Source organism: Armigeres subalbatus, chromosome 3 (assembly GCF_024139115.2).
Source record: "Armigeres subalbatus isolate Guangzhou_Male chromosome 3, GZ_Asu_2, whole genome shotgun sequence".
Taxonomy (NCBI): domain Eukaryota; kingdom Metazoa; phylum Arthropoda; class Insecta; order Diptera; family Culicidae; genus Armigeres; species Armigeres subalbatus.
Window position 1 is genome coordinate 8,681,029 of NC_085141.1, and position 22,736 is coordinate 8,703,764.

A 22,736-nucleotide genomic window follows, 5' to 3' on the forward strand; every position below is an offset into this window, starting at 1 on the left:
AATATCGGAATCCATTTATATAAAATTCCATGGAAAAATAAGATTTTTTTTCAGTGTAACATTATGCCGACAACCGTGAGGCGGAATGAAGAAAACAAAGAAAACACAAAACACAACTGTCAAATCCATTAAAAATCTAAAAAATCCGATTTTGTTGCATGTGCGGACGACACTAAAATAGCAAAATTTAATATTGTGTTAAGAGAAATTAATTAGGAAGATCTTCCTTATAATGTTTGTAAACTTAAGCAGCAAATTAACGCGCACAGTTACGCGATCTCTTGTTTCTGGTAAGTTAACCACACATAAAACTTCCGCGCATTATGTCATCAAAACTTTCCTAAACACGTCCAGCGAACCACAACCGACAGGTTCATCGCTATGTGGGCCCGACCCTAAGAGAATTGAAACACCGCCGGGCAAAGATGGGACCGGAAGCGGAAATGCCTCGCTCATCGCACAGTGACTGGAACTACAAGGCCGAGATGTTTGCATTCGGAAAACGTCTGTCGGAGCAGTTCGATTCGGCCGTACTGCAGCAAGCCTTCGCCCACCGGTCGTTTATTGTACAGGAGGAACAGAAGCAACGGGATGTGGGTATCGAGAAGCCGGAAGTAGGGCTCAAGGACAATAGTGAACTGATAACGCTTGGGGAGCGTTTGATCGAAGAGTACGTGGAAGCTTTTGTGCTAACGGCGTTGCCAAAACTTCCTACGGAAGGTATTGAGTCGATTTGCGGTGAATTGACATCCCAGGAAAAATTGGCCAACGTATCCAGACACTTGGGAACGAAAGATATCATTTTGGCGGCAGAATTTCCTATTACCGAACAGCTGCTGGTGGATACGTTGAGCGCCGTGGTTGGCGCGCTTCACAAATCATCCGGCGAGGAACGAGCATTCCTGTTTGTGAGAGACTTTATCTGCACGCAGCTAAACCAGCAGGACGTGAACGATTACTGGAACATAGATAACCCGCTTGAATTGCTGCGAGAATACTGCAAAGAGAAACAGTTGGGCGAGCCAGAACCCCGCTCGATTGGGCTGATTGGGAAGAATACTTTGTTGGCTGCGCAACGGGTGGCCATCTACTGTAACAAGCAGTTTGTTGGGGCTGGGTATGGTGAGGACATCCAGACGGCCATCGATGAAGCAGCGCGGGATTGTCTGCGGCAGCTGTTTGGCACCGAGTTGAACATGAAACCGATCGATTTCGGTTTGCAGCTGACGGATGTGGCCCGAAATTTGAGGAAACGTGCGAATAAGCAGAACTGCTGAGATGTATTTGTGCGGTTTTTGTAGAAGTGAGTTAATATAACCATGCTGCAACAATAATTGTCTAGGAGCGGCAAGGTTGTTCCGCATGAAAGCTAAGGAGGTACGATAAATCCGTCGAACTAAAACAATATCACCGACCAGTGTTAATTAAGCCTCTTGTGATCCGTTCTGTCAAATTCTACAATCGAATCGCATGTACTGCCCAATGTTAATATTTAATTTGAGCATTTATTACAAACTATAACAATTATCATGCTACTTACTTGCGCGGTACGGATCATCCCGTGCCACCCGTATCGGAAACCAGCCTTCCGTCCTTGTCCTTCAACCGAACGCGACCATTTGAGTACCGGCTCTCCTGGCTCCCGTCCGGGTACAGAAACTTGGTCGTACCATCCGGATAAATCCGCCGTTTGTGCGCCTTCGTGTGGATCTCCACCTGCCCATTTGGAAGATTGATCACCTTGTCATCGTTCTTTTTGATGATAACCGTCGATCCGTCCGGGTACTTCCATTCCTCGGCAATGTCCACGCTGTTCGGGTTTGTTGTGCGTATGGACCCGTTCGGGAAATGCACTTCCGTTGAGCCGTCCTTAAAGCGATGCTCCGTCTGGCCACTGTGAATTAGAACTCAACAATCAGATCCACTGTTTAATCCTTGAAAATTCTTCATCTTACTCAGGAAACTCCAATATCTGCAATCCGTCCAGATAGGTCGTGTGCCACGTGTTTGTTTCAAAGTAGTAGTACTTGGTCGTCCCCTCGCTCATATTCGTCTCTTTGATGTCCTTGTTGAAGTACAGCATCCGTATCACCAACCCATCCGGGGAAATCTTCTTCAAATTTCCATTCGGGTACCAAATGTCCCGGCTTCCATCGTCGTTGACCACTTCTCGTTTGAGATTGTTGATCAATTCGGCCGTTTCTGCGCTCCTATCCGCCACCACTTCCGGTTGACTTTCTTCCCGTGCATCAGCCTTGAACAATCCTTTCTTGGCTTTACCTTTGAAATAGGATGAAGCTGATCGTTCCAAATTATCCGCACCTGAGCCCTCGTCACTCCCAACGGACGAATCGCTGGACTCAGAATCGCTACTTTCACTGCTGGAGTGTTTCGATTTTTTGCTCTCCGTGCTTTTCCTTGGATGGCTTATCACTTTCGCTTTCGCCACTTTTCCGATTATATTTTTCTCAATCACCTCAATCGGTTTCATCTTGGCAAGATTGCTATTGCTACGGGGCTTCTCCGGGGATGAGTTCCGTCGAGTTTCGGCAGACGGTTCCGCCGAAGGTGCCGCCAGTTTGGCCAGATTCTTGTTAATTTCCAGCAGCATGCGGTTATTGTTCTGTCGTTTAAGCCGAGCGTTTTCCGTTTCCAGCTTCTTGTTATCCTTCCTTATGACGTCCAGTTCCAGCTGGGTTTCTTTGAGATCTTTCTCAAGATTTTTAATTTGGGATCTGAAGCGCGATAAGGAAGACGCATGTTTTGCTTCCTTAGTTTTCGCTTCCTTGTGCATCTCAGATATCTGTTCTTTCAGTCTAAGTATCTCCTCTTTCTCTTTTTTCGTCGGCTTTAGAGCATCTTTCAACGCTCTTTGCCTCTCGTCATCAATCTTTATGCGCTCGTCGTGGAAATAAACTTCCATCTTGATGCGTTCGTCATTAAGCTTTTCCATCATCTCTTCGCGATCTTGCTCCAGCTTGATTTTTTCCAGTTCGTGCTCCTGTTTCATGCGCAGCAATTCGGCATTTTCCTTACGGAAGCTTTCAATTTCAGTCTCAAGCTCGGCCAGTCTTTGCTTGAGTAGCTCGCTTTTCTGAAGAATGTCTTCCCTAATTCGTTTCTGGTCTTCATTGTTTTTTTCTGCGTGTGTTGAATTGCGTGGTTCCGCATCAATCAATGGCGGACGATCCGGCTTATCCTTCGGGGTAGACATTCTACTGTAGTTTACGGTTTCGAGATGAGATTCTACGTCAGTTTCGATTTCGTGCACGTCTTGCTCATCTGCAAAATGCACATGCACTTGTTCTTCTTCTTCGGAATCGCTCTCCGTGGAACTTGAACTGCTGGAAAGATCACTATTGTCTTTAAGAAAATGTCTTTTGGGATCGGGAATAGGATGAATTTCCAAACAAGAAGACACTTCTTCCGGTTGAATCAAAGGCTCATTCGTGGGTTTGGGTTCAACAGAAGGCATTATGGTGGAATCAGACAGACCTAAAACTCCGGAAATATCAATTGTGCTTTCTGCTAGCAGTCTCAACAAGGTACTGGCGTCCGTATCAAGACTGGCATTACCGGAAGCCAAACGTTGTTCGAGTAGTTCGAAAAGATTAAGATCTTTCAGTTCCTTCAGTTGGCGGAGAAGGAATGGATCATTCTGCAACTGTTGCTTCCAAGGAACATTTGGTTGGACTTGGACTTGAGTCGATGCTGAAAATGTATGAGGCCAACATAATTAATAGCCCACAATTTGAATGCGAATCCCACACTTACATGAAACAAAAACATTAAAGGCTAAACATAAAGAGCAGGGGAAATACCCAAGGTAAATAATCTCTAAACATTTAATCGATTGAACGTGAACCTAATCTACAAAGCCTCACTACTCACCACTTTGCTGTACCTCCGGAGTGTCGTGTCTCTGCTTTAATGTTTGCAAACTTGGCAGCAAACTGACTCCACCATCATCGTCATCAGTCCCGTCCACCTCATCCTCCGAATATTCGCCGGCTGTTTGGTGCACACTGATGGCCATCGATTCTTCCACCGGCTGTACAATAAGTTTTTTCGCTTGAACCTTGTTAATGTCTAATGCAACCCGCGGTGGCGATTCTGCCTTTGGAATTGACTTGCTGACGAACGGATTTTCCTGCGATCTTCTCCCACCGTCTAGCGGCTTGTCTTCGGAATCTTGTTTCTTGGCGTTTTGCGCCCTAGATTTAGCGAGATTAGCATACTTATACTTGGGCAAATTGTCTAACTTAAACCTATTGGGATCAACTTTAAACCTAGCTTTTAGCCCTTCGCCCCGCTTGAGGAAAGGTTTCGTCGGAACTTTCTTCGTCAGCGACTGAGTTTCTCTTTTTTGTTGCCTGGACGGACCTTTCGAACGAACTACTTCCTTCACATCACTGTCATCCGGCGTTGGATCCCCCAAATTTTGCAACCGGTCATTATCCATCTGCCTCTGCATGTTAGTTGTTTCGTATTCCGGCTCTTCGTCTGCACTACCATCATCCGACAATGTACCTCTCCCATGGTCCAGCCCCAGGATGGCGTACATTTTTTGCTGTTCTTGATTAAGCAGTTCCCTTTGAGCGATTTGCTTCTGCAGCAATACCCGTTGCTGCTCCTCCTGCCATTGTTTCAGCTGTTCCAGCCGGGCTAGGATACTGCGTGGTGAATCGGACATAACACGGGTACCGATTGAATCGCGAATTTTATTCACAGATGGCTGAAGAAAAGAACAAACACTGCAGTTTTAATAAATAAAATAAAAATAACACAAAACAGCACAAAACTTTTGAAAAGCGGACTGACCGTTGTTTGTTTACTTCGTGGTTGTGATTCGCAACCCGCGCCGCACGGCACAACGACTACACTGAAGCAAAACATTTTCCGCATTTTCCTGCAAAGTGCAAAAGATTGAAAACATCGCTCATCGAGGGATGCTCAAAACTATTGATGGGTTTGCTTTATGATTCTTAATGGCACTCGCCGAATATTAAAGTTTGCGTTTAATTCGTCAAGAGACGAATTCAAGTAGAAATAAGAAGAAGACACACGACGGTGTTAACTTTGACTGATCCCACAGCGCAGCATAGGGAGATAAGCATTTTAAAATGCTTATAATGAATTCTAGACAAAATGTAATTAAAATCTGATTGATGTGCGATACGGAAAACGATCTGTATTACATATTTGGAAGCTTATCTCAATGTATCTATCATACAGCTCTTAACATTTTCCGTATCATACATCAAAAGAAGAAGAATCACTAGCCCACTTTCCAAGAAATCGAGCATCTCACAAGAATCTACCTCATTAGGACGCCAACCATATGAATGTGTCACGGGTTTCATCCTAGCAACTGCACATTTGGTCCATTTGATCAGATCCACCATTTTGTTTTCAAACCGATAACCCATCGTCTATACTCTCGACTAATAAATTTGATTTCGACGAGAAAATAATGTCGTTGCTCACCGGTAGAAAAAAAAGGAAAAAATCAAAAATAGATTAATTTGCGGAGAGTGCTAAAGAATTTGGCTGCTCATGACCTCTTGGCCATAGATACCAGTGGATTCGTCTGAAGTTCAAGATTGCTGAACAGTTACCTTGAGCCAATTGGACGAAACCGATCCGTTGTACTTGCGGAAAAAGTGAGGCTACCTTCATAAACACAATTCCATCGAATCTTCCAGCACATCCCATTATTTCAGGTTTTTCAATACAGTTTGGTGTTTGGTGGTGGAGATCTTCTGTACTCGAGTACACACCGGAGAAAAGTATTTCACGTTTATACATTTAGAAATTGCCTTTGCATAATCCATACCCTTCCCAAATCTTCAACAGGCCATACAAATGCATTTACTCGAACGAACGACCATTCGCACAGCTCAACCAGATATTTTACGCTGCACATCCGATCGCACACGGAGAAAACACCGTACGTATGCGGTATCTGAAACGAACGATTCATCCAGGGGACGGCCTTGCGGCCCATCAGTGAACCGCAGGTCACTACAGTCAAACCTCCATGAGTCGATATTGAAGGGACCATCGACTCATGGAAATATCGAGATGTGGAATAGGAAATCTTTGGAAAGCTCTTTGGAGGGACCATCACAGTAAAGCCCCAAACGCAATACAACGGAACGGCGACGGAAACGGAAAATTTGACAGTTAGCCCATATATATTCTGTCAAATTTGCCGTTTCCGTCGCCGTTCCGTTGTATTGCGTTTGGGGCTTAACCCAGAAAATATTTTTTGATATGGAATAATTTGCTTCCATGAGTCGATATCGAGTCATAGAACATCGACTCATGGAGGTTTGACTGTATACGAAAGACGTAGATATGAACGGTAAACGATGGCGTCACAATAGTTCGATTCAGTGTTTGTGTATTTTCCTCACAGCATGATGTGAGTGTTTTTCGGTGATTGGAGAGTTCTGCAGGAGGATGTTTGGCTGGCACGGATGATGAACTGCAGCTCGATAAGCAATTGTATAGAGATTCTATTTGGAATCCGTTCTAAATTCTACAAAAAAGTACTTTAGCTTTTCGATCTGAATCTTTCTAGGATTTTATGTTCCCTTCGGAATCCTTTCAAGATTCCATTTGAAATTATGTCGCGATTCTATTCGCTATATCCTTTCGGAATTCTATTCGGTATTTCGAGATTCCATTCGGGAATCCTCAGAGAATTGGAATGGAGAATTCTGAAAGAACTTCGAATGATATCAAAAGATTTCAAACGTTATCCCGAAATAATTCCGAATGGAATCCAGAAAAATCCTGCTGCAATTAATAGAATGTCGCAACACTTAATAATTTAAAACATAATCCTGAAATCCGTTCCTTAGAATAGCTAATTCCAATGCCATGGTCATCGACTATTCAGCACCAGCGGGTTCCATTTGTTGCCTCTCGTCGATTCCATGGAGCTCGTATCTCGCAAGCAATCAATAATCAATTTACGGACGTTTCAATACTCGTATTCTTAAAATATTGTACAAAAATGTAAAAAAGAATTCTAATAAAATATTTGAAATGGTTCTGAATATAATTTTACAATGTAAACAAAACGAAGCATATAAAGAACAAAAAGAAGAAGAATCAATAGGTACCCATGTCTCCATCATATCTAGCAAAAATCTAGAAGAACTGTGGTACTCATGTCTAGGAGATATCTCTGCGTTTTCTAAGAGAACCGATATGTCAAATTTCTTTCGGTTTAAACGGTTCAAACGGTCTACTCGTCTAAAATTTTGAGGTAGACACCGGTTCAAACGGTTGTTGCATTTGAGGCAGATTTGAGGTCTGACAGATTCTAGACATCGAAGAAAAATATCTAGGAGACTAATTTTTTTGTCTCAGAGATATCACGGTAGAAGTCTAGAAGATCTTTCCGAGCGGGCTAGGTACCCATGTCTCTACCACATCTAGCAAAAATCTAGAAGAACTGTGGTACCCTTGTCTATTAGATATATTGACCAGTGCAAGATGACGTAGGTTGACAGTTCACAGAGCTTGTTTACAGGGACTTCGTCTCTGGAGCAGCTTTCGGAAAAACTGCTTTGCGATTGATTAAGAATATTGATGTCTTTCGTGATTGATTTATGGTAGGAATTAAAGCATATCACTAGAATATTCGGATCAAAATGATTTTGAGCGAAAATTACGGATTTTTATTTCCGGCTGATCGATTTTAATTCTAACACCTTGTAAACAAGCTCTGTGAACTGTCAAATAAGTGAGGTTAGGTCAAGATCTTGCATTGGTCTATCTACGTTGTCTAAGAGAATCGATATGTCAAATCCCTTCCGGTTCAAACGGTTTACTGGTCTAAAATTTGAGGTAGACACCGGTTTAAGGCTGCCTTACACCTCGGGAAAATTTTCCGCCGGAATTTGGTCCCCGTGCATTTTAAATGGGGCCGGGATTTTGATTTTCCGTGCCCAAATCCCGAAAACATCGCATATGCAAAAATACATCAAGCTCTATCTACACGAAAAGAAATTTCCTTAATGATTGTATATGGCAAAACACATACATTTTTGCCATTGCGTTTTCTGTATAAATTATATGTGTTTCCATAATGAAGGTCATGAGGCATGTCTTAAGATAATCATAACATGATATTAATACATTTCATGTCATTCCTGCATACACAATATTGGATGAAAAATGACATACATACGATTGTCGAATGAACTTCATAAGAAAAATAACAATAAAACAATTCAGTTTGTATATATCTTTTATTATTTTGGTTCATATACCTTATTTTCCTATAGAGCATCCAGAAATTAATCTGAGGTAATTAAACAGCTGGCTTTATTTATTTAAACGTATTTTATTTTCATTATATATTATATATTATTTACTTTGCACATATCATACGTTAATTCCAGATTTCTTCTCAACTCGTGATCGTAGCCGGAACATGAAATATTCCATCAGCTGTTGATCAATTCTCCTACGAAAAGGAGGCGCACACCCGTTTAGTCATCGTCAGAGTAGGATCATCCGGCTGTACCGGCTTCGGGTCGTCGGGGCACCATTGAACTGGAAGTTATCTCCACCCGGAATCTTTGGATTGACCTCGGCACTCGCCCGGTCACCCGTTGAGACGGGTCGTCGGTTACGGGGGAGCTTCCGACGTCGGGGAACTCCCTGTCGGAGTAGGATTGATCCACCGCCGGGGACTATCCGAGTAGTCCGCGACCAAGGTGAGAGCTGAATGGCTCATCGGTTAAGCAAGAAGCTGAAAGGCGCAGTTCATGGGAAATCGGTTAATCGGAGTAGGCTAGGTCCACCGCCGGGGACCAGTTGAGTAGATCGTGCCGCGTGAATGCACCTGCTTCGGGTCGTCGGGGCACCACTGAACCGGAAGCTATCTCCACCCGGAATCTTTGGCCTGACCTCGGCACTCGTCCGGTCACCCGTTGAAGTGAGAATGTGCGTAGGACTTGAGCGGATCTATGAACATGCATACCAGGTGAATGTGTAGTGTTGGTAATGTAACAGCCATCCACGAATGCGGGTCGTCGGTATCGGGGGAGCTTCCGCCGCCGGGGGACTCCCCGTCGGAGTAGGGTAGATCCGCCGCCGGGGGACTATCTGAGTAGCTTGCGAGCACGTTGAGAGCTAAATGGCTCTAAAAATAAAAAGGAAAGTAGATGCGTTGCTGAATGGCACAAGGAAAAAAAGTAAAGGGCTTAAGGGCCCACGCTTTTTGTGTGCTTGCTGGCACCAATAGGGAGCCAAAGGGCTCAGACGTACGACAAAACATCGAAGAGAGGCACTGTGAAAGGTGTTGTTTTGGGAGGAGTACTTTTAGTACTGCTTTTCCCCACAGCAGTAATACTGAAAGGTAGTCCCGGGGAATTGTGCATTAGAAGAGAGGGTAACTCAAGTAACCTTCTGTTGCTTGGGTGGGTTTAGTGGGTCCGGCGGTCTGGCCTTCTGCCAACCGCGCCAACCCCACTCCCTGAGTGATAATTTCAGGTGTCTGTATGCAGATTTGCCTTCATCCCTCTATAAAAAAAAAAAAAAAAAAAAAAAAGAGTAGGATCATCCATCGGGGATTAGGATACCGCTGTTAAACGCAGTCACCAACTCCATCTGATCTCATTGCTTTGCCAATCATGCTGCCTGCATCAGGCATAATCGGAGAGTTCTGAAGAAGAAAACTTCTGTTGCCGCTGCTGCTACTACCGTGCTATACTGCTACTGTCCAATTCCGTCAGTAATAATTAGATCTCAGCGACATCCAGAGCTTCCGATTAAGTCCGATGGATGCAACAAGATTTGCAGAGCAAAATGATCCGCTGAACTTGGTGTCTGTAACAAACGGCATCATTTCCTGATGAATGATTCTTGAACTGCTTCCTATTCTTCGGTATATAATCACGAAAAATATCAGATTGTGATAACTGGAAAGAGAAAATATTATCAGTACATTATTTCATTCCTAATGAATAAAGATGATAAAAATGCCATACCTAATCATGCTCACAGTTTTGCAAACCGACCGAAAACTGAATCGGATCCACTTTTTTTCGTTGGTTTCGTTGGTTGCGAATCCCACAGTGAAAGTCTCCCTGCATTAAAAGAAATACAATTTATAATAAATGAATTAAATAATTAAAATCACTAAGTAATTACCAAAATCAACACGATCTCCTTTTCACAACTTTCAATCGCCATGTTTGTCTTCAGTTTCATTCCTTATTGAAAGTATAAGTTCAACTTTATACTTTTTTGCCATTAGGCAAAACTTATACTTTTCATTGTGATATGAAATACAGTATGTGAACACGCTCAATAAAATTGATACAAATATTTTATGAAGGCTATTGATCGTTTAATGAATTTTATGTTGCTACAGTCCCGATTCGCTGGTTGGGCCACGACCTCGGCCCAACTAACGAATTCGGTTTTTTAGTTGGGCCAACTGACAGCCATTTGAACACGTGTATTTCGACTTGAACATCACAAATGATGTCCAGTGACGCCCAATCCCATTTTCCGTGTTTACATTGAATTTTGACGTACGGTTGCTTTTTAGTTGGGCCACCGCCCAACCAGCGGAGGCCCAACTAAAAAGTGACCCAAGTATTAAAATCCCAACCAGCGAATCCCGACTGTATACGTAATGAGGAATATGAATCAAATTGAATAAATAAAATAATTACTTTTTTTTACGTCTAGAATAAGGGCGAATGTCGCAAATGTAAACAAACTGGGATTAAAGCATTATAATATTGTTCATAAAAAACTACAAAATACAACATAATAATATTCAGCGAAAACTATTTACTTTCTTAAAAAAACAGAAAAAACAAAAAGGCGAAAACGTATATTTTTGTTTACAAATTGCAGTGTTAATTTCGCCCTGATTTTTGTATAAGCACAGACCGGGCGAAACCGACATGTTTTTATAAAACAAGGCGGAAGGTGTTATTTTGTTTAATTTGTTAAAAAACAGTGTTGATAAATCTTTTCTTTACATCAAAAAGTGAAAAAAAAACTTTAAAGTATGGATTTTTCCGGCATACAACTACTTCTGGGTATGTAAGTCTAATAATATATCGAGAAAGTGCAATAATGTATGTCCGCTATTAGATGCTGCTGCTGCGATGTCCGAATGTGGAGATGCTTCCCACCGCGTTGAAGAAAATGATTTCTCTGAAAATTCAACGTGCCCTCGACTACCTCCTATTTCGGTTCCGTCAGTAGGATGGTATGAAGAGGTATCTGCCAGTAAAACTCAACGATATTCTATGGATTCAACTGTGCCATCGTTTGAAGCTAAAGATTTAAATCATTCTTTCGGACTCTCTTTCAACGACATTTGTACATCTACTCCAAAAAAGCACATCAATTATGATGAACCGCTTGATTTGCGATACCCGAGTAAGATTATACGGAAATATACGGACGCAGAATGCTATACGAACACTCTGCAAGTGTGTCGCAACATTTCTCAACAACGAAAAACTTTCCAATACGAGCCGGTATCCAGAAATTCCATATCAGTCTCTGCCGGACCATCTCGTGTAGTACTCAGGCCGATTAACGAACAAAACTCTATCCGACCATCATATCATCATCAAAGGTATGTCATTCCTATAGAAATTTAATGCTTGTGAAAATCCCTCTAATAATATGTATCTTGTTTCAGATCCGACGAACGAACCCAGGAAACGACTCATTCTTCTTATGGAAAACTACCTCATGATTGTATCAAGCCTCGTAGTTCTTCCGAGAGATCTCCTACCGCTGGTGATGTCGAATCGTTTCATCTTAAAACCGATATGACACGTGATTATGCTGGCAATAATCACCATCGTATGTTTTCTTCGTCCGCTTCCGTCGAAGCGAGCACCTGTGACAGGTCTCTTCGGTCGTCGAGTCACAATATCGAAAATGATAACTACAAACTTCACAGCAGCGCTGAGTATCAACCGTACAGTATTGGGAAAGATCGTTATAACCAGACAGTACGAAACGTCAGCAGCAAATCCAAATCGATTGTAGCTATTGAACAATTTCCTCAAAACGTGTCTCCCGTACCTAAAACCTCATTTTTACCGCAATTTGCTAGCATGCTAGTCGCAAATAACAAGACCAAATATCTCGATTTGGAAAATGATCGTCGATCTTGCAACGTCGATGTGCCTTGTGACGGACAGAGCTCCGAAGTTCACACCGTTATAAATGAAATCGCAAAGGTTTATGATGAATCCATTAGTCATCCAGATATACCTTCCAATATTTCCAACTCAACGGACGTGCAGATATCGCGTGTCGAGACAAAGTCAGTCCACGTCTTCAGTTCACCGGAGTCGAGAAAACCTCATACGTACTCTCCTAGCTCTCATGATATCGAACCACATCAGGCTAATGACAGTGCAAACAACTCCATTGAAAAATCGGATTCCGGATCTGAAGGCGGAGACATCGACGACGAAGATCAAGAAGTGCGTATTGGAGATTTGACGTTATTTAACGAGTTTATTGTTGAAGAATATTTCGAGAAGTACCATAACTTAACGCTAATGATTGAAGATGATGAGCAAAATAACATGGAAGAAAATCGTGGTAAGTAATTCAACGATCTTCTCAAACATAAACATAAAACCCATTATATTTTTCAGTGACTTATTGATTATTATTTTTTTGGGTTAACTAAATTACTTTATTCTAGGTAAACAACAACCTTTAGCTATAGCAAATCGTGGAGATCTGGGATTTGAAGAAATTGACACATCTTGCGTACCATCTAAAAAGCCTAGAGCCAATCAACGAAAAATCTTGCAAAATGCGCGGATGCGAGGTCTTGAATATAGACAACCAAATGGTGTTATAGTACCTGCTCGCAGTATCAAACAACCATGTACTTGTACCAAACTCGGGTGTCATAAGAAATACGAAGATAGCACTCGAAAGAAATTATTGGAGAATCTCTTAAAACTTTCAATCTCTTTACAAAATCAGTTCTTGGGTAATCATATAGCTATCCGGGCGACTGCAAGACCAAAGGTAAATATAGCAACATATACTAATATTCTCAGTCCACTTGAAAACCGGAATTGGGGGATAGCGAAGTTGGATTTTTCTCACAATCCGTACGTTGAACTTAACTTCGGAAGTGGTGCGCTGTTTTCATATCGCGAAGCGCTATTCAGCGCACCACTTCCGAAGTTAGATTTAACGTAAGGATTGTGACTTCGCTAGCACCCAATTTCGGGTTTCAACTGGATTGAGTATAATTAATTGCATATTATTCGGCAACTCGGCCGTACGAAAACCATTTTTTTGTTAAATATCTTGGCTGTGCATATGCACAGCATATGTTTCGAAATGGACAAATTGATATGAAATTTGCGAAAAGAATCCACGTGTCTTGGAGGGACTCGAACCCTTAACCTCCTACTCTCTAGATAGGCGTGATAACCCCTACACAACAAGACCACTTAAAGGTCACGTTTGCGGAAAAGCCATCAGAATCCGAGTACCAACCTCCACCGCGGTTAGCTCTCTTTTTTGCAAATTGAATATCTTTCGGATGCTTGATTTGTCCAATCTCCACATGTGCTTTACTATTGTATATCCACAGCCAAGCGAGTGCACATTGTTTATTAAACGAGAGGATCGCACTCCATGCCGCCCAGGAACTGTCTGGGCGGGACGGTATAGAATGCGAATTCAATCGCACTCTGCTGTGCCAAAGGCTTGCTTGGCTAAAGCATTTGATGAGTTTGATTGCCTTAACGTAAGCGGTCGCGTGTACTCAGACGACTAATGACGGTGAAAGACCGACACTTGATTACAATTAATTGCATATTATTCGGCAACTCGGCCGTACGAAAACCATTTTTTTGTTAAATATCTTGGCTGTGCATATGCACAGCATATGTTTCGAAATGGACAAATTGATATGAAATTTGCGAAAAAGAATCCACGTGTCTTGGAGGGACTCGAACCCTCAACCTCCTACTCTCTAGATAGGCGTGATAACCCCTACACAACAAGACCACTTAATTTGCAAAAAAGAGAGCTAACCGCGGTGGAGGTTGGTACTCGGATTCTGATGGCTTTTCCGCAAACGTGACCTTTAAGTGGTCTTGTTGTGTAGGGGTTATCACGCCTATCTAGAGAGTAGGAGGTTGAGGGTTCGAGTCCCTCCAAGACACGTGGATTCTTTTTCGCAAATTTCATATCAATTTGTCCATTTCGAAACATATGCTGTGCATATGCACAGCCAAGATATTTAACAAAAAAATGGATTGAGTATATCAAAGCCAGACTACGAATATTACTTGATATTGTATGTTCCCACCGATAATAACATGTATGACGTTCCAAAAAGACTACTGTTAGCCTTGCGAGCAAAGGCGTAGGGTTGTAAATACAGAGATGGCGAGTTCAATAGACCTTTCCCGTCCGACCAAACACCTATGTTTTCTATTTTTCCCTAAAACGTCCTTGAGTTTAGATAACATTGCGCATAAAATAAGCTTGTTATATGAAACGGATGTTTTCTTACAAATTTTTCAAAAAATTAACATCGTCTGTTTTATGAGGTGAATATTCCTGCCAGACGATGTTGATCCTATGAGATTTAGCATATTTGGCAACACTCAACAGTGGTGAGAACATCGTAAAAATACTTTTTCTGGCAACTCTGTGCCATGTTTATTTACACGCTCGTCCGGCTGAACTCAATTTTGGGTCAGTTTAACTCAAAATCGTAAAAACTGGCTCAAGACAAAATTGAGTTAAGGCCATTGAACTCAATTTTGAGTAACGGAGGAGGATATTTATTTTTGGGTTGCTTCAACTCAAATTCACAAAATCGGATATATAGTATTTTGAGTTTGTCAAATCGAGAAAAACAATCTTGCTCTTCAGTCAAAAATGAATTAATTCGAAAACAGAGCACATACATTTCTTATCAAATATAAATTGAATTACATCATATACACATACAACAAATACATATTCTGATTACTACATATAATAAAATAATAATAAAAACGTTCCTAAAATAAAATAGCTGCCACGGGCTGCTGAAATGTCGTTAGTTAGGGTTCTAACCGTGGACCTCTGCCCAAACCTCCTTTGAACCTTCATATCTGCATTAAACAGCATCTGGATGTCGTAATAGCGATCACTGATGCTGATATCTGACGTTGTTTAAAAGGGCCCTCACCAAAGTCCCGAAACTACAATTTTCAAAATACTTGATTAGTAAATAGATTCATATGGAAATAAGAATACTGTATAGAGAAACAAGAATACCTTGTCTGAATAGTTGGATTGTTGCATCATGGTTTTAGTTCTGCAACGAAACAAAACAAAATATTCAATTTGGTTGAAACTTTAGGTTATAAAAACTCGTTAAAACTTACATGAAGTTTCTATCATCGACCGTTGGACTTCTTGAAATTTTCACTGTGAACTCATTTTTTAGTTCTGCTTCGATTTATGCAGAATGAGTCAAACTAACTCAAAATAATAATTCTCAGTTACTCAGCGTTTGACGTCTCTGAAGAAGTTATCATTTTGAGTTAAAGCGACTCAAAATTGAGTTCAGCCGGACGAGCGTGTATATGATTGAAATGTCAAATGTCATCGACAAGCATACCCAGGCACTGCTGTTTACCTCGGTTTCGTACCTCCAGAGGAGATGTGTACGTTTTGCCGGAACCAAGAAAGCTGAAGCTGCAATAGGAGGAGAATTTCAAGGACGCAATGAAAACTTGTAGGTGCTTCCGAAGGCGCTACTGCTACGAAGTATTATGTGGAAGGCGTATTCCAGTAGTTCCTGGATTGTTATCGGATTGGACATTGCTTTTGAAAAATATACGCCTCAAGAATGCCCACCGCCGTCGGTCCGGTACCATAGCGGGAGCTGGAAGGTCGATAATCGACGAAGAGTGGTTCATCTATGCTATCGTGGGCAGTATTGATTGGGGTTCAGTTTGTGCTGCTTCCTGCTGTAGGTAAATTTTGCTCCATTTGATCGGTAGGATTGCGGGCTCATTCCAATTGGTGGTTTCTTCATTGACTTAGATGTGGCTTTTGCCGTTAATCAGTGCAGTCATTGAGCACGGCATATGCTTGACTAAAACATACTTGGCCGGAACCCAGTACTGTCCATCGCGGCTCCAGCAAATTTACAGATCGATTATCACACAATCCGTCATGTTGGTGGTCAATTGTGTGGTTGGTTTCTTAACGGCTTGGTTCTATACACGTATACTACATTTTCATTTGCTTCAACTTGCGCTATAATTTTACCTACATGTTGCATCGCTGAAGAATTTTCATTGGGAGCCCTCTTCAGTTCTGATGGACATTCGATTGATTCTGTACTGCTTGATTCTGCCATTGCTAATTCTCTCCATTATAAACCTAATGCAAGTACTGTTCCACATTATCTTTACGGAATATCGCTAATTCCTCATTGAATAACCTACAATGCTCAATGACTACCAAAAATACTGGTAGAAGCTCTGTCATGTTAAAAAAAGAATCCCAGTCATTCAGCAACTGGCGGATTTATTTACAATCGCTGATCGCCGGGCTCGCCTCTATGCTCTGTGCGTCTCGGGGGGTTAGCCCTAAAATTGACGACTCGTTTTCGGCGAATACATCCGGCTAATCAAATCGTTACATGAATGCCATTCGTGAATCCTTCCGGAATATTCCAGGAGAACAAGGAGATGAGACAAAATAAAAGTGTCTTACCGCACGCGTCTTACCGCACAGCCCCTATCACGGAATTATATTATCAATAAATACTTCAACCATTCAATCATCTAACCACTCTATCACTCAAATAATCCATCATTCACTTCTATAATTCCATAGTCACAAAATCAATGAACTCCTAAACTGCCTTCATATACACATATTTGTCCCATGTTTGCTGGCATTCCTATGTACATGGGACAACTATGCGTATACCGGCAGTAAATCATTTATCAGTTTCATAATCATTACATAACACAATCACTCAATGATTTTTTCAATCCTTGATTTGCTCAACTTCTTAATCGATGAATCAAAGACTCAATCAATCAAACAAGCAATCCGCTATTATCTGAACTGCCGTAATCTGGAAAAGTGACGTAACAGCCATTTTATAACATGCATGTTTTCCATTTTTCTGTTAAAAAGCTCGATGAGTAGTGGCGTGGAAAATGGCGTATACGTCACTTTTTCAGATTACGGCAGTCAATTACTCTGTTATTTAAGTAAAGTAACCCAATTTATTACACAAATTTAAAGTCAAAATCAGATGGAAATATAGGAAAAAACAAATATGAACTCAATTACCTAATCAGTCAATCATATAGCCATTTAATAAATCACGTGATCGCGTAATCACTCAATAATTTAATCACCGAATCACGAATTGACGCAATTTCCGAAACATCTTTTTCTTTTCGTATGGCGATTCAAAGCAAGTCCCATCGGAATATCAACCTCACTTGGAATTAGACAACTTCGACAAATTCTCACTATCGCCAGCTGTTGATTCCCTATTACTGTTACAGTGAAAAGTCAAGGAAGTACTATAAAAATTAATTGAATCAAGACCTTATCTTTTTATTTACGTTTTTTAGGGTTGATCAGCTGTAGTCTTAATAGACTGTTATCAATCCTGGGCTTTCCATTATATACAGTATGTACAATAAACCAAACATATTCACATCAGAGTTGTCGGTAGCGAAACCGAAAATAGAACTTTCTACCAGGTACAAGCTAAGCCACGAAAACATCGACCTGCTGTTTATAAAGATAAACCCTCACATGTGAAGGTTTTGTACTAATTGAGCTGTGTCTAAAAACTTATTCCAAAAAGCCGTTGTCAATGAGGCCCATTAGCAGCAAGGAGATACAGTTGTTTATACTAGGTGGCCTGCTGACGTATGCATATTAGCATCAAAAGGATTCAGGAAAAAGTAGTAAAGATCAGGACCTAATGGATCAGGAGAATTCACCAGAGGTATTATTAATAAAGCAGGAACAGGTCGTTTGTTGGACATTCCTTGTACAGCGTTCAGTTATTTTTTCCTTGATTTTTATGATTTATGCTGCTGATCATGAAGTTAATTGCAATATATTGTCCCGGCAGGGCACAGACGACTATCCCTGGGCTTCAACGCTTGGAGACTGGATCTTACCGTACCTACTGGTGCAATGTTAACACGCTATTCGTTGCAGTTGCTGAAGGTACGGGCATCAATCATGCGGCTGCAGCTGTTGGCAGTTCCGGACAATACCAGGCAGCCGGGTGACGGGAATGTCTTCACCATATAAACGGGAGTGTACTGTCCGATTTGGGCACCTACGAACCGATCCCAAAGGTGAAACAGAAATTTTTTTTTTAACAAAAATGCATAAGTTAGTACCGTGACCTGCCCTAATTCCGCGCATCGCCTAATACCGTGGTTTTCATAAAAAAAAATAGAACCTGGCTATCATGGACATCACATTATTTGGTGAAATATTCAAACATAATAAGTTTGAACGGAATTAGGGCAGGTCACGGTAATGCACACAGAATTTTGTTTTTACACAATTATTACATTTTTCCACTTCTGCGTCTACAAAGTTCACCGTATATTAATTATCACCTGCTTTTTCTATGAATGACTTCGTGCAAAGATTTTGGTTGTAAATTAGAATCAAACGATCAAAAATTTGACGTAGAAAATCGTGTAAAACAGAATTCTGTGTACTCTTATTAACAGCTTTTCAAAAACACTCACCTCTTCGATTCCACGAAGGCCAAAAAATGCACGGATTTGCGGTGATCAGTGTTGATAACCGTAGGCTTTGCCGAAAATGAGGTAGAAACGTTGCAACGAAGATGTGTTCCCTTGTCATTTCTTGACCAATTCGTATGAGATCACGGAGAGTATCGACGAGGTTCCGTGCCGAGGCCGATCGAGCGAGGACCCCACTTGGCACAGCAAATTTGGTTGACTTCAGCAGAAGAATAACACTGAACGGAGAGGGAAGTTGGTTCCGTTGGATCATCGCAGCTGCAGGGAGCTAATTAAACCTTCTTCCGGAATTTGGATGGTTTTCTTGAGACAAAGCGCGAACAGTTCACTAGGTTCACTGGCACTAGATAACGACGATAAATAATTAATATAAAGATGCAAACATTCTTGCAATATTTTTCCCGTAAAAAGCGGTTGTTTTTGTTTTTACTGACAAAATGGACAAAAGCAAAACCAGAGCAAAACAAAAACAAATTTATATTCACCACTCAAACTGACAGGATGGAAAAGGGTAGACTTGGGCTCAACGGGTTTTGTGGCGAAAAAAATTAAAGAGGAAACAGGGGTGAAAAAACCCAAAACAAGTTTTTGATTGTTTTTCAATAGTTCCAGGCCTACAAAAATACTGGTTTCTTGGAAAAAGTGTCTCAGAAAAATAAAATGAACTATTTGAGCAAATAATATTTTTTCACGGGAAAGGTCTATTCTTTCGGAATTTCCTTCGGGATTTCCTTTGCAAGTTCCTTCTGGAGTTCCCCCAGAAGTTCCTTCTGGAGTTCCCCCAGAAGTTCCTTCAGGAATTCCTCCGGGAGTTCTTTCAGGAATACCTTCGGAAGTTCTTTCAGGAATTTCTGCAGAAGGTCCTTTAGAAATTCCTACAGAAGTTCCTTCAGGAATTCCTCCGGGAGTTCTTTCAGGAATACCTCCGGAAGTTCTTTCTGGAATTTCTGCAGAAGTTCCTTTAGAAATTCTTCCAAAAGTTCCTCCAGGAATTCCTCCGGAAAATCCTTGAGCAATTTCTCCTGAAGTTCCTTCAGCAATTTCTTCGGAAGTTCCATCGAGAACTTTTCCGGAGGTTCCTAACAGAACTTCCGGAGGAGCTGCTGAAGGAACTTCTGGAGGAGTTGCTGATGGAACTGCTGGTGGAATTTTCGGATGAACTCCTGGAGGAATTCCGGTGGTATTCATGAAAGAACTGTCGGAGCTATTCCTGAAAAAACTTTCGAAAGAAATACTGAAGGAACTTCCGGAGGAATTCTTGAAGGAATATTTGGAGCAATTGCTGAAGGAACTTGCAGAGGAATTGCTGAAAGATCTTCCGGAGGAAGTGCTGAAGGATCTTCCGGAGGAAGTGCTTTCGGAGGAGCTCGGTGGTCTAGTTTCAGACTTGTACCACCTACGAATTTGTTGCTCAATGCTATTAATGATTTATTTATACTAAAGCTATTAAGTGCTATTAGTATACTTTTTATCGTGATAATGACAAATGTTTGCCAAATCAGCTTGATATCCATGTCGATATCTAATAATTTTGCTGTTTTGTATTCCTTCGCAGGTTTTAAATTCAAGGCGTTTGTTTTCTCGATCGTATTTCCTGCCGGGTTTTAACGGGCGGATTCGTGTTTGCAAGGACATGTTTATGTCAACCTTCGATGTTAAGGACAAAAAGATCCGTCTGTTGGCGGAAAAACAGTTGATCGGCCGAGGAATTTCAGCGGATGACTTGCGATCGCAGAATGGGAAGCACAAAACTCTTTCTGACGAGGATCGCGAATACGTTACCGAGCACATTCGTTCGTTTCCAGCTTATTCATCTCATTATACTCGAGAAAAGTCGTCGAAGCTTTATTTAAATTCCGATCTATCAGTGATGAAGATGCATGGCCTGTATGCGAAAAAATGTGCAGAGGACAACAAGGTACCAGTGCAATACATAACGTATTTGCGAGTGTTCAAAAAAATGAACATTAGCTTTAGAAAGCCTAAAATGGACACGTGTGGCGAATGTGATAAATTTGCTATCACATTAAAACTATCCAGCGGTGAACAGAAATCGGAGGTTGAAGCTTCGCGAGATGCACATCACAATCAAGCCCAGGAGGCGTACCGCCAAAAAAGGAACGATGTCAATTTCGCTAAATCTAATGTGCACTTTCGCACTGCGTCGTTTGATCTGCAGAAGTGCCTCGCTACACCTCATTTAACCACCGGAATAGCGTACTATAAACGGCAGCTATACACTCTAAATCTGACCGTATTTAGTACCCACAATGGTACAAATCATGTTAACTGTTATATCTGGGATGAATCGAAGGCACGGCGTGGTTCGCAGGAAATTGGATCGTGCCTCCTGAAGGATCTCAATGGCATGGATGAGTGCGTCACCCATATGGTGTATTACTCAGATAGGTGTTCCGGGCAAAACCACAACACTATAATTTGTATGACATTCCTTGCTTTCATCGAGAAATGCAGAGAAGCCGGAAGAAATATGCAAATTACACATAAATTCATGACCGTGGGACATAGCCACATGGAGGTGGACTCGGTACATGCGGCTATTGAAAAGGCCAAAAAACGATGTACAGTGAATATCGAAACACCAAGGGATTGGGCCGTCTTTATCGGTGCAATCCATCGCAAAATTCCGTTTTCCGTTCATGAAATGGATCAGTGTGAATTCTTAGCTCTAAAAAATCTAAACAACTACTTCTCTCGTCCCAAGAAGAACAACACAGGAGAACTTATCAAGTTCAAGGAAATATCTGCGTTCATGTACAGCACCGATGATCCCGGATCTGTATTCTACAAATATAATCTAAGCGACGCCGATTTTAAAAGTTTTAAAATGACAAATAATGTCAATGTTCCAGTGGTGCTACCAGAACCTATCGCAGATGAGCCAATTTCATTGCCCGATGAAAAACTGAGAGATTTGCGAGATTTGATAGAATTCGTATCTAACAAGGCATATTACGCAACCCTTTTGAAGGAAATAGTTCCTAAAAAGCGAGGTCGCCCAATGAAAATCTTTAAAGATGACCATTTTGAAAACGATTTAGATCCATGTTTGGATTTAGAACCCGAGAACGATTTTTAATGTAAAACGTAAGAAATACTCGCAATTATTATATACTATAGATAGTAGAATCTATAGATGAGCGAAAGCATGGCTGAGTCGATTTTTTTGCCCGTGCACACGCGCATATGACGTCACAGCCCTTAACGTTTTCATTGAAATCGTGACGTCATGCTCGTTTGGAGACACGTTTGACAGTTCGTTTGGAGACAGAGGATTTATCTTCGCTCATCTATATATTCCACTATCTATATTATATACCGTTTGTATTTTATTATTTAGTATTCAATATAATTTGTATGGAACCGATGACAATTCCCCTCAGTACCCAATTCATACAACGAACTTTAGCACTTGATAAAGTGCATCTTGATATATCCATAGACATCATTCCCCCCTGTGGGTCCTCCTTTGCCTAGCGGCTAAAACCGAACTAGGCTCTCGCGACTATCGCTTTTTCTCCCATTTCCAGATGTCGCAGCTGCATTACGAGTGGTGCGCATGATGGCGCACGACTATGGCATAGATGCGCACTACTCGCGATGCAGTTGCGACATCCGAAAATGTGAGAAAATGTGATTGTCGCGAGACCTTAGTTCGGTTTTTAACTGGATCTACAATAACATGGCTTAGAAACCTCGCGGTTAATAACTGTGGAAGTGCCTAATGATAACTATAGTTATTATAAGCAGCGAGGCGGCAATGTCACAGTGGGGGATGTAATGCTAATAATAAGAAGAAGCAGGGCCGGATTTAGCGGGGGGCCGTGGCCCCGGGCCACGTACAAATACCACCAGTGTGTCATTAGTATTAGATGTAAGAAACGTGGCAATGTCATG

General features: G+C 41.4%; 3 protein-coding genes and 2 long non-coding RNA genes across 8 annotated transcripts in view; 2 read left to right on the forward strand and 3 right to left on the reverse strand.

Annotated features, from left to right (window-relative positions):
- Positions 1–103: 103 nt before the first annotated feature.
- LOC134225849 (large ribosomal subunit protein mL44) lies at positions 104–1,376 on the forward strand. The gene is made up of 2 exons (XM_062706260.1): positions 104–290; positions 355–1,376. Exons 1-2 carry the CDS (start codon positions 233–235, stop codon positions 1,275–1,277), a joined length of 981 nt encoding a protein of 326 aa, XP_062562244.1. The 5' UTR covers positions 104–232; the 3' UTR covers positions 1,278–1,376.
- Positions 1,377–1,485: 109 nt separating this feature from the next.
- LOC134225847 (uncharacterized) overlaps positions 1,486–22,736 on the reverse strand; it is a 28,602-nt gene continuing 7,351 nt past the window's right edge. The window contains exons 1-5 of one of the 4 annotated variants that reach the window (XM_062706256.1): positions 4,822–4,928; positions 4,290–4,735; positions 3,892–4,214; positions 1,956–3,711; positions 1,486–1,894 (exon numbers count right to left, since the gene is read on the reverse strand). In XM_062706256.1, the coding sequence (XP_062562240.1) occupies positions 1,555–1,894; positions 1,956–3,711; positions 3,892–4,214; positions 4,290–4,735; positions 4,822–4,905 (2,949 nt within the window). In that variant the 5' untranslated portion in view covers positions 4,906–4,928 and the 3' untranslated portion in view covers positions 1,486–1,554. Of the gene's footprint in view, positions 1,895–1,955; positions 3,712–3,891; positions 4,755–4,821; positions 4,929–22,736 lie in introns of those variants that run through there. The other 3 variants (XM_062706255.1, XM_062706257.1, XM_062706258.1) reach the window with 3 other exon arrangements.
- Positions 10,943–21,918, forward strand: LOC134227504 (uncharacterized). The gene is made up of 6 exons (XM_062709047.1): positions 10,943–11,081; positions 11,137–11,629; positions 11,696–12,245; positions 12,312–12,615; positions 12,722–13,056; positions 20,374–21,918. Exons 1-6 carry the CDS (start codon positions 11,051–11,053, stop codon positions 21,916–21,918), a joined length of 3,258 nt encoding a protein of 1,085 aa, XP_062565031.1. The 5' UTR covers positions 10,943–11,050.
- LOC134219118 (uncharacterized) lies at positions 14,967–15,975 on the reverse strand. Its single transcript, XR_009981491.1, has 3 exons — positions 15,429–15,975; positions 15,319–15,358; positions 14,967–15,242 (listed from the first exon to the last, which is right to left on the reverse strand). It is a non-coding gene; the product is annotated as an uncharacterized LOC134219118 (long non-coding RNA).
- On the reverse strand, positions 17,599–19,385 carry LOC134219117 (uncharacterized). The gene is made up of 2 exons (XR_009981490.1): positions 18,801–19,385; positions 17,599–18,376 (listed from the first exon to the last, which is right to left on the reverse strand). It is a non-coding gene; the product is annotated as an uncharacterized LOC134219117 (long non-coding RNA).

What these genes read in the sequence shown, in the direction of transcription:
- LOC134225849 (XM_062706260.1), top strand. Translation starts at nt 233, where the DNA reads ATGTTTGTAAACTTAAGCAGCAAATTAACGCGCACAGTTACGCGATCT. An exon ending in TACGCGATCTCTTGTTTCTG is followed by an intron (nt 291 to 354) that starts GTAAGTTAACCA and finishes AAACACGTCCAG; the next exon opens with CGAACCACAACCGACAGGTT.
- LOC134227504 (XM_062709047.1), top strand. Translation starts at nt 11,051, where the DNA reads ATGGATTTTTCCGGCATACAACTACTTCTGG. An exon ending in CGGCATACAACTACTTCTGG is followed by an intron (nt 11,082 to 11,136) that starts GTATGTAAGTCT and finishes GTCCGCTATTAG; the next exon opens with ATGCTGCTGCTGCGATGTCC. An exon ending in TAACATGGAAGAAAATCGTG is followed by an intron (nt 12,616 to 12,721) that starts GTAAGTAATTCA and finishes ACTTTATTCTAG; the next exon opens with GTAAACAACAACCTTTAGCT.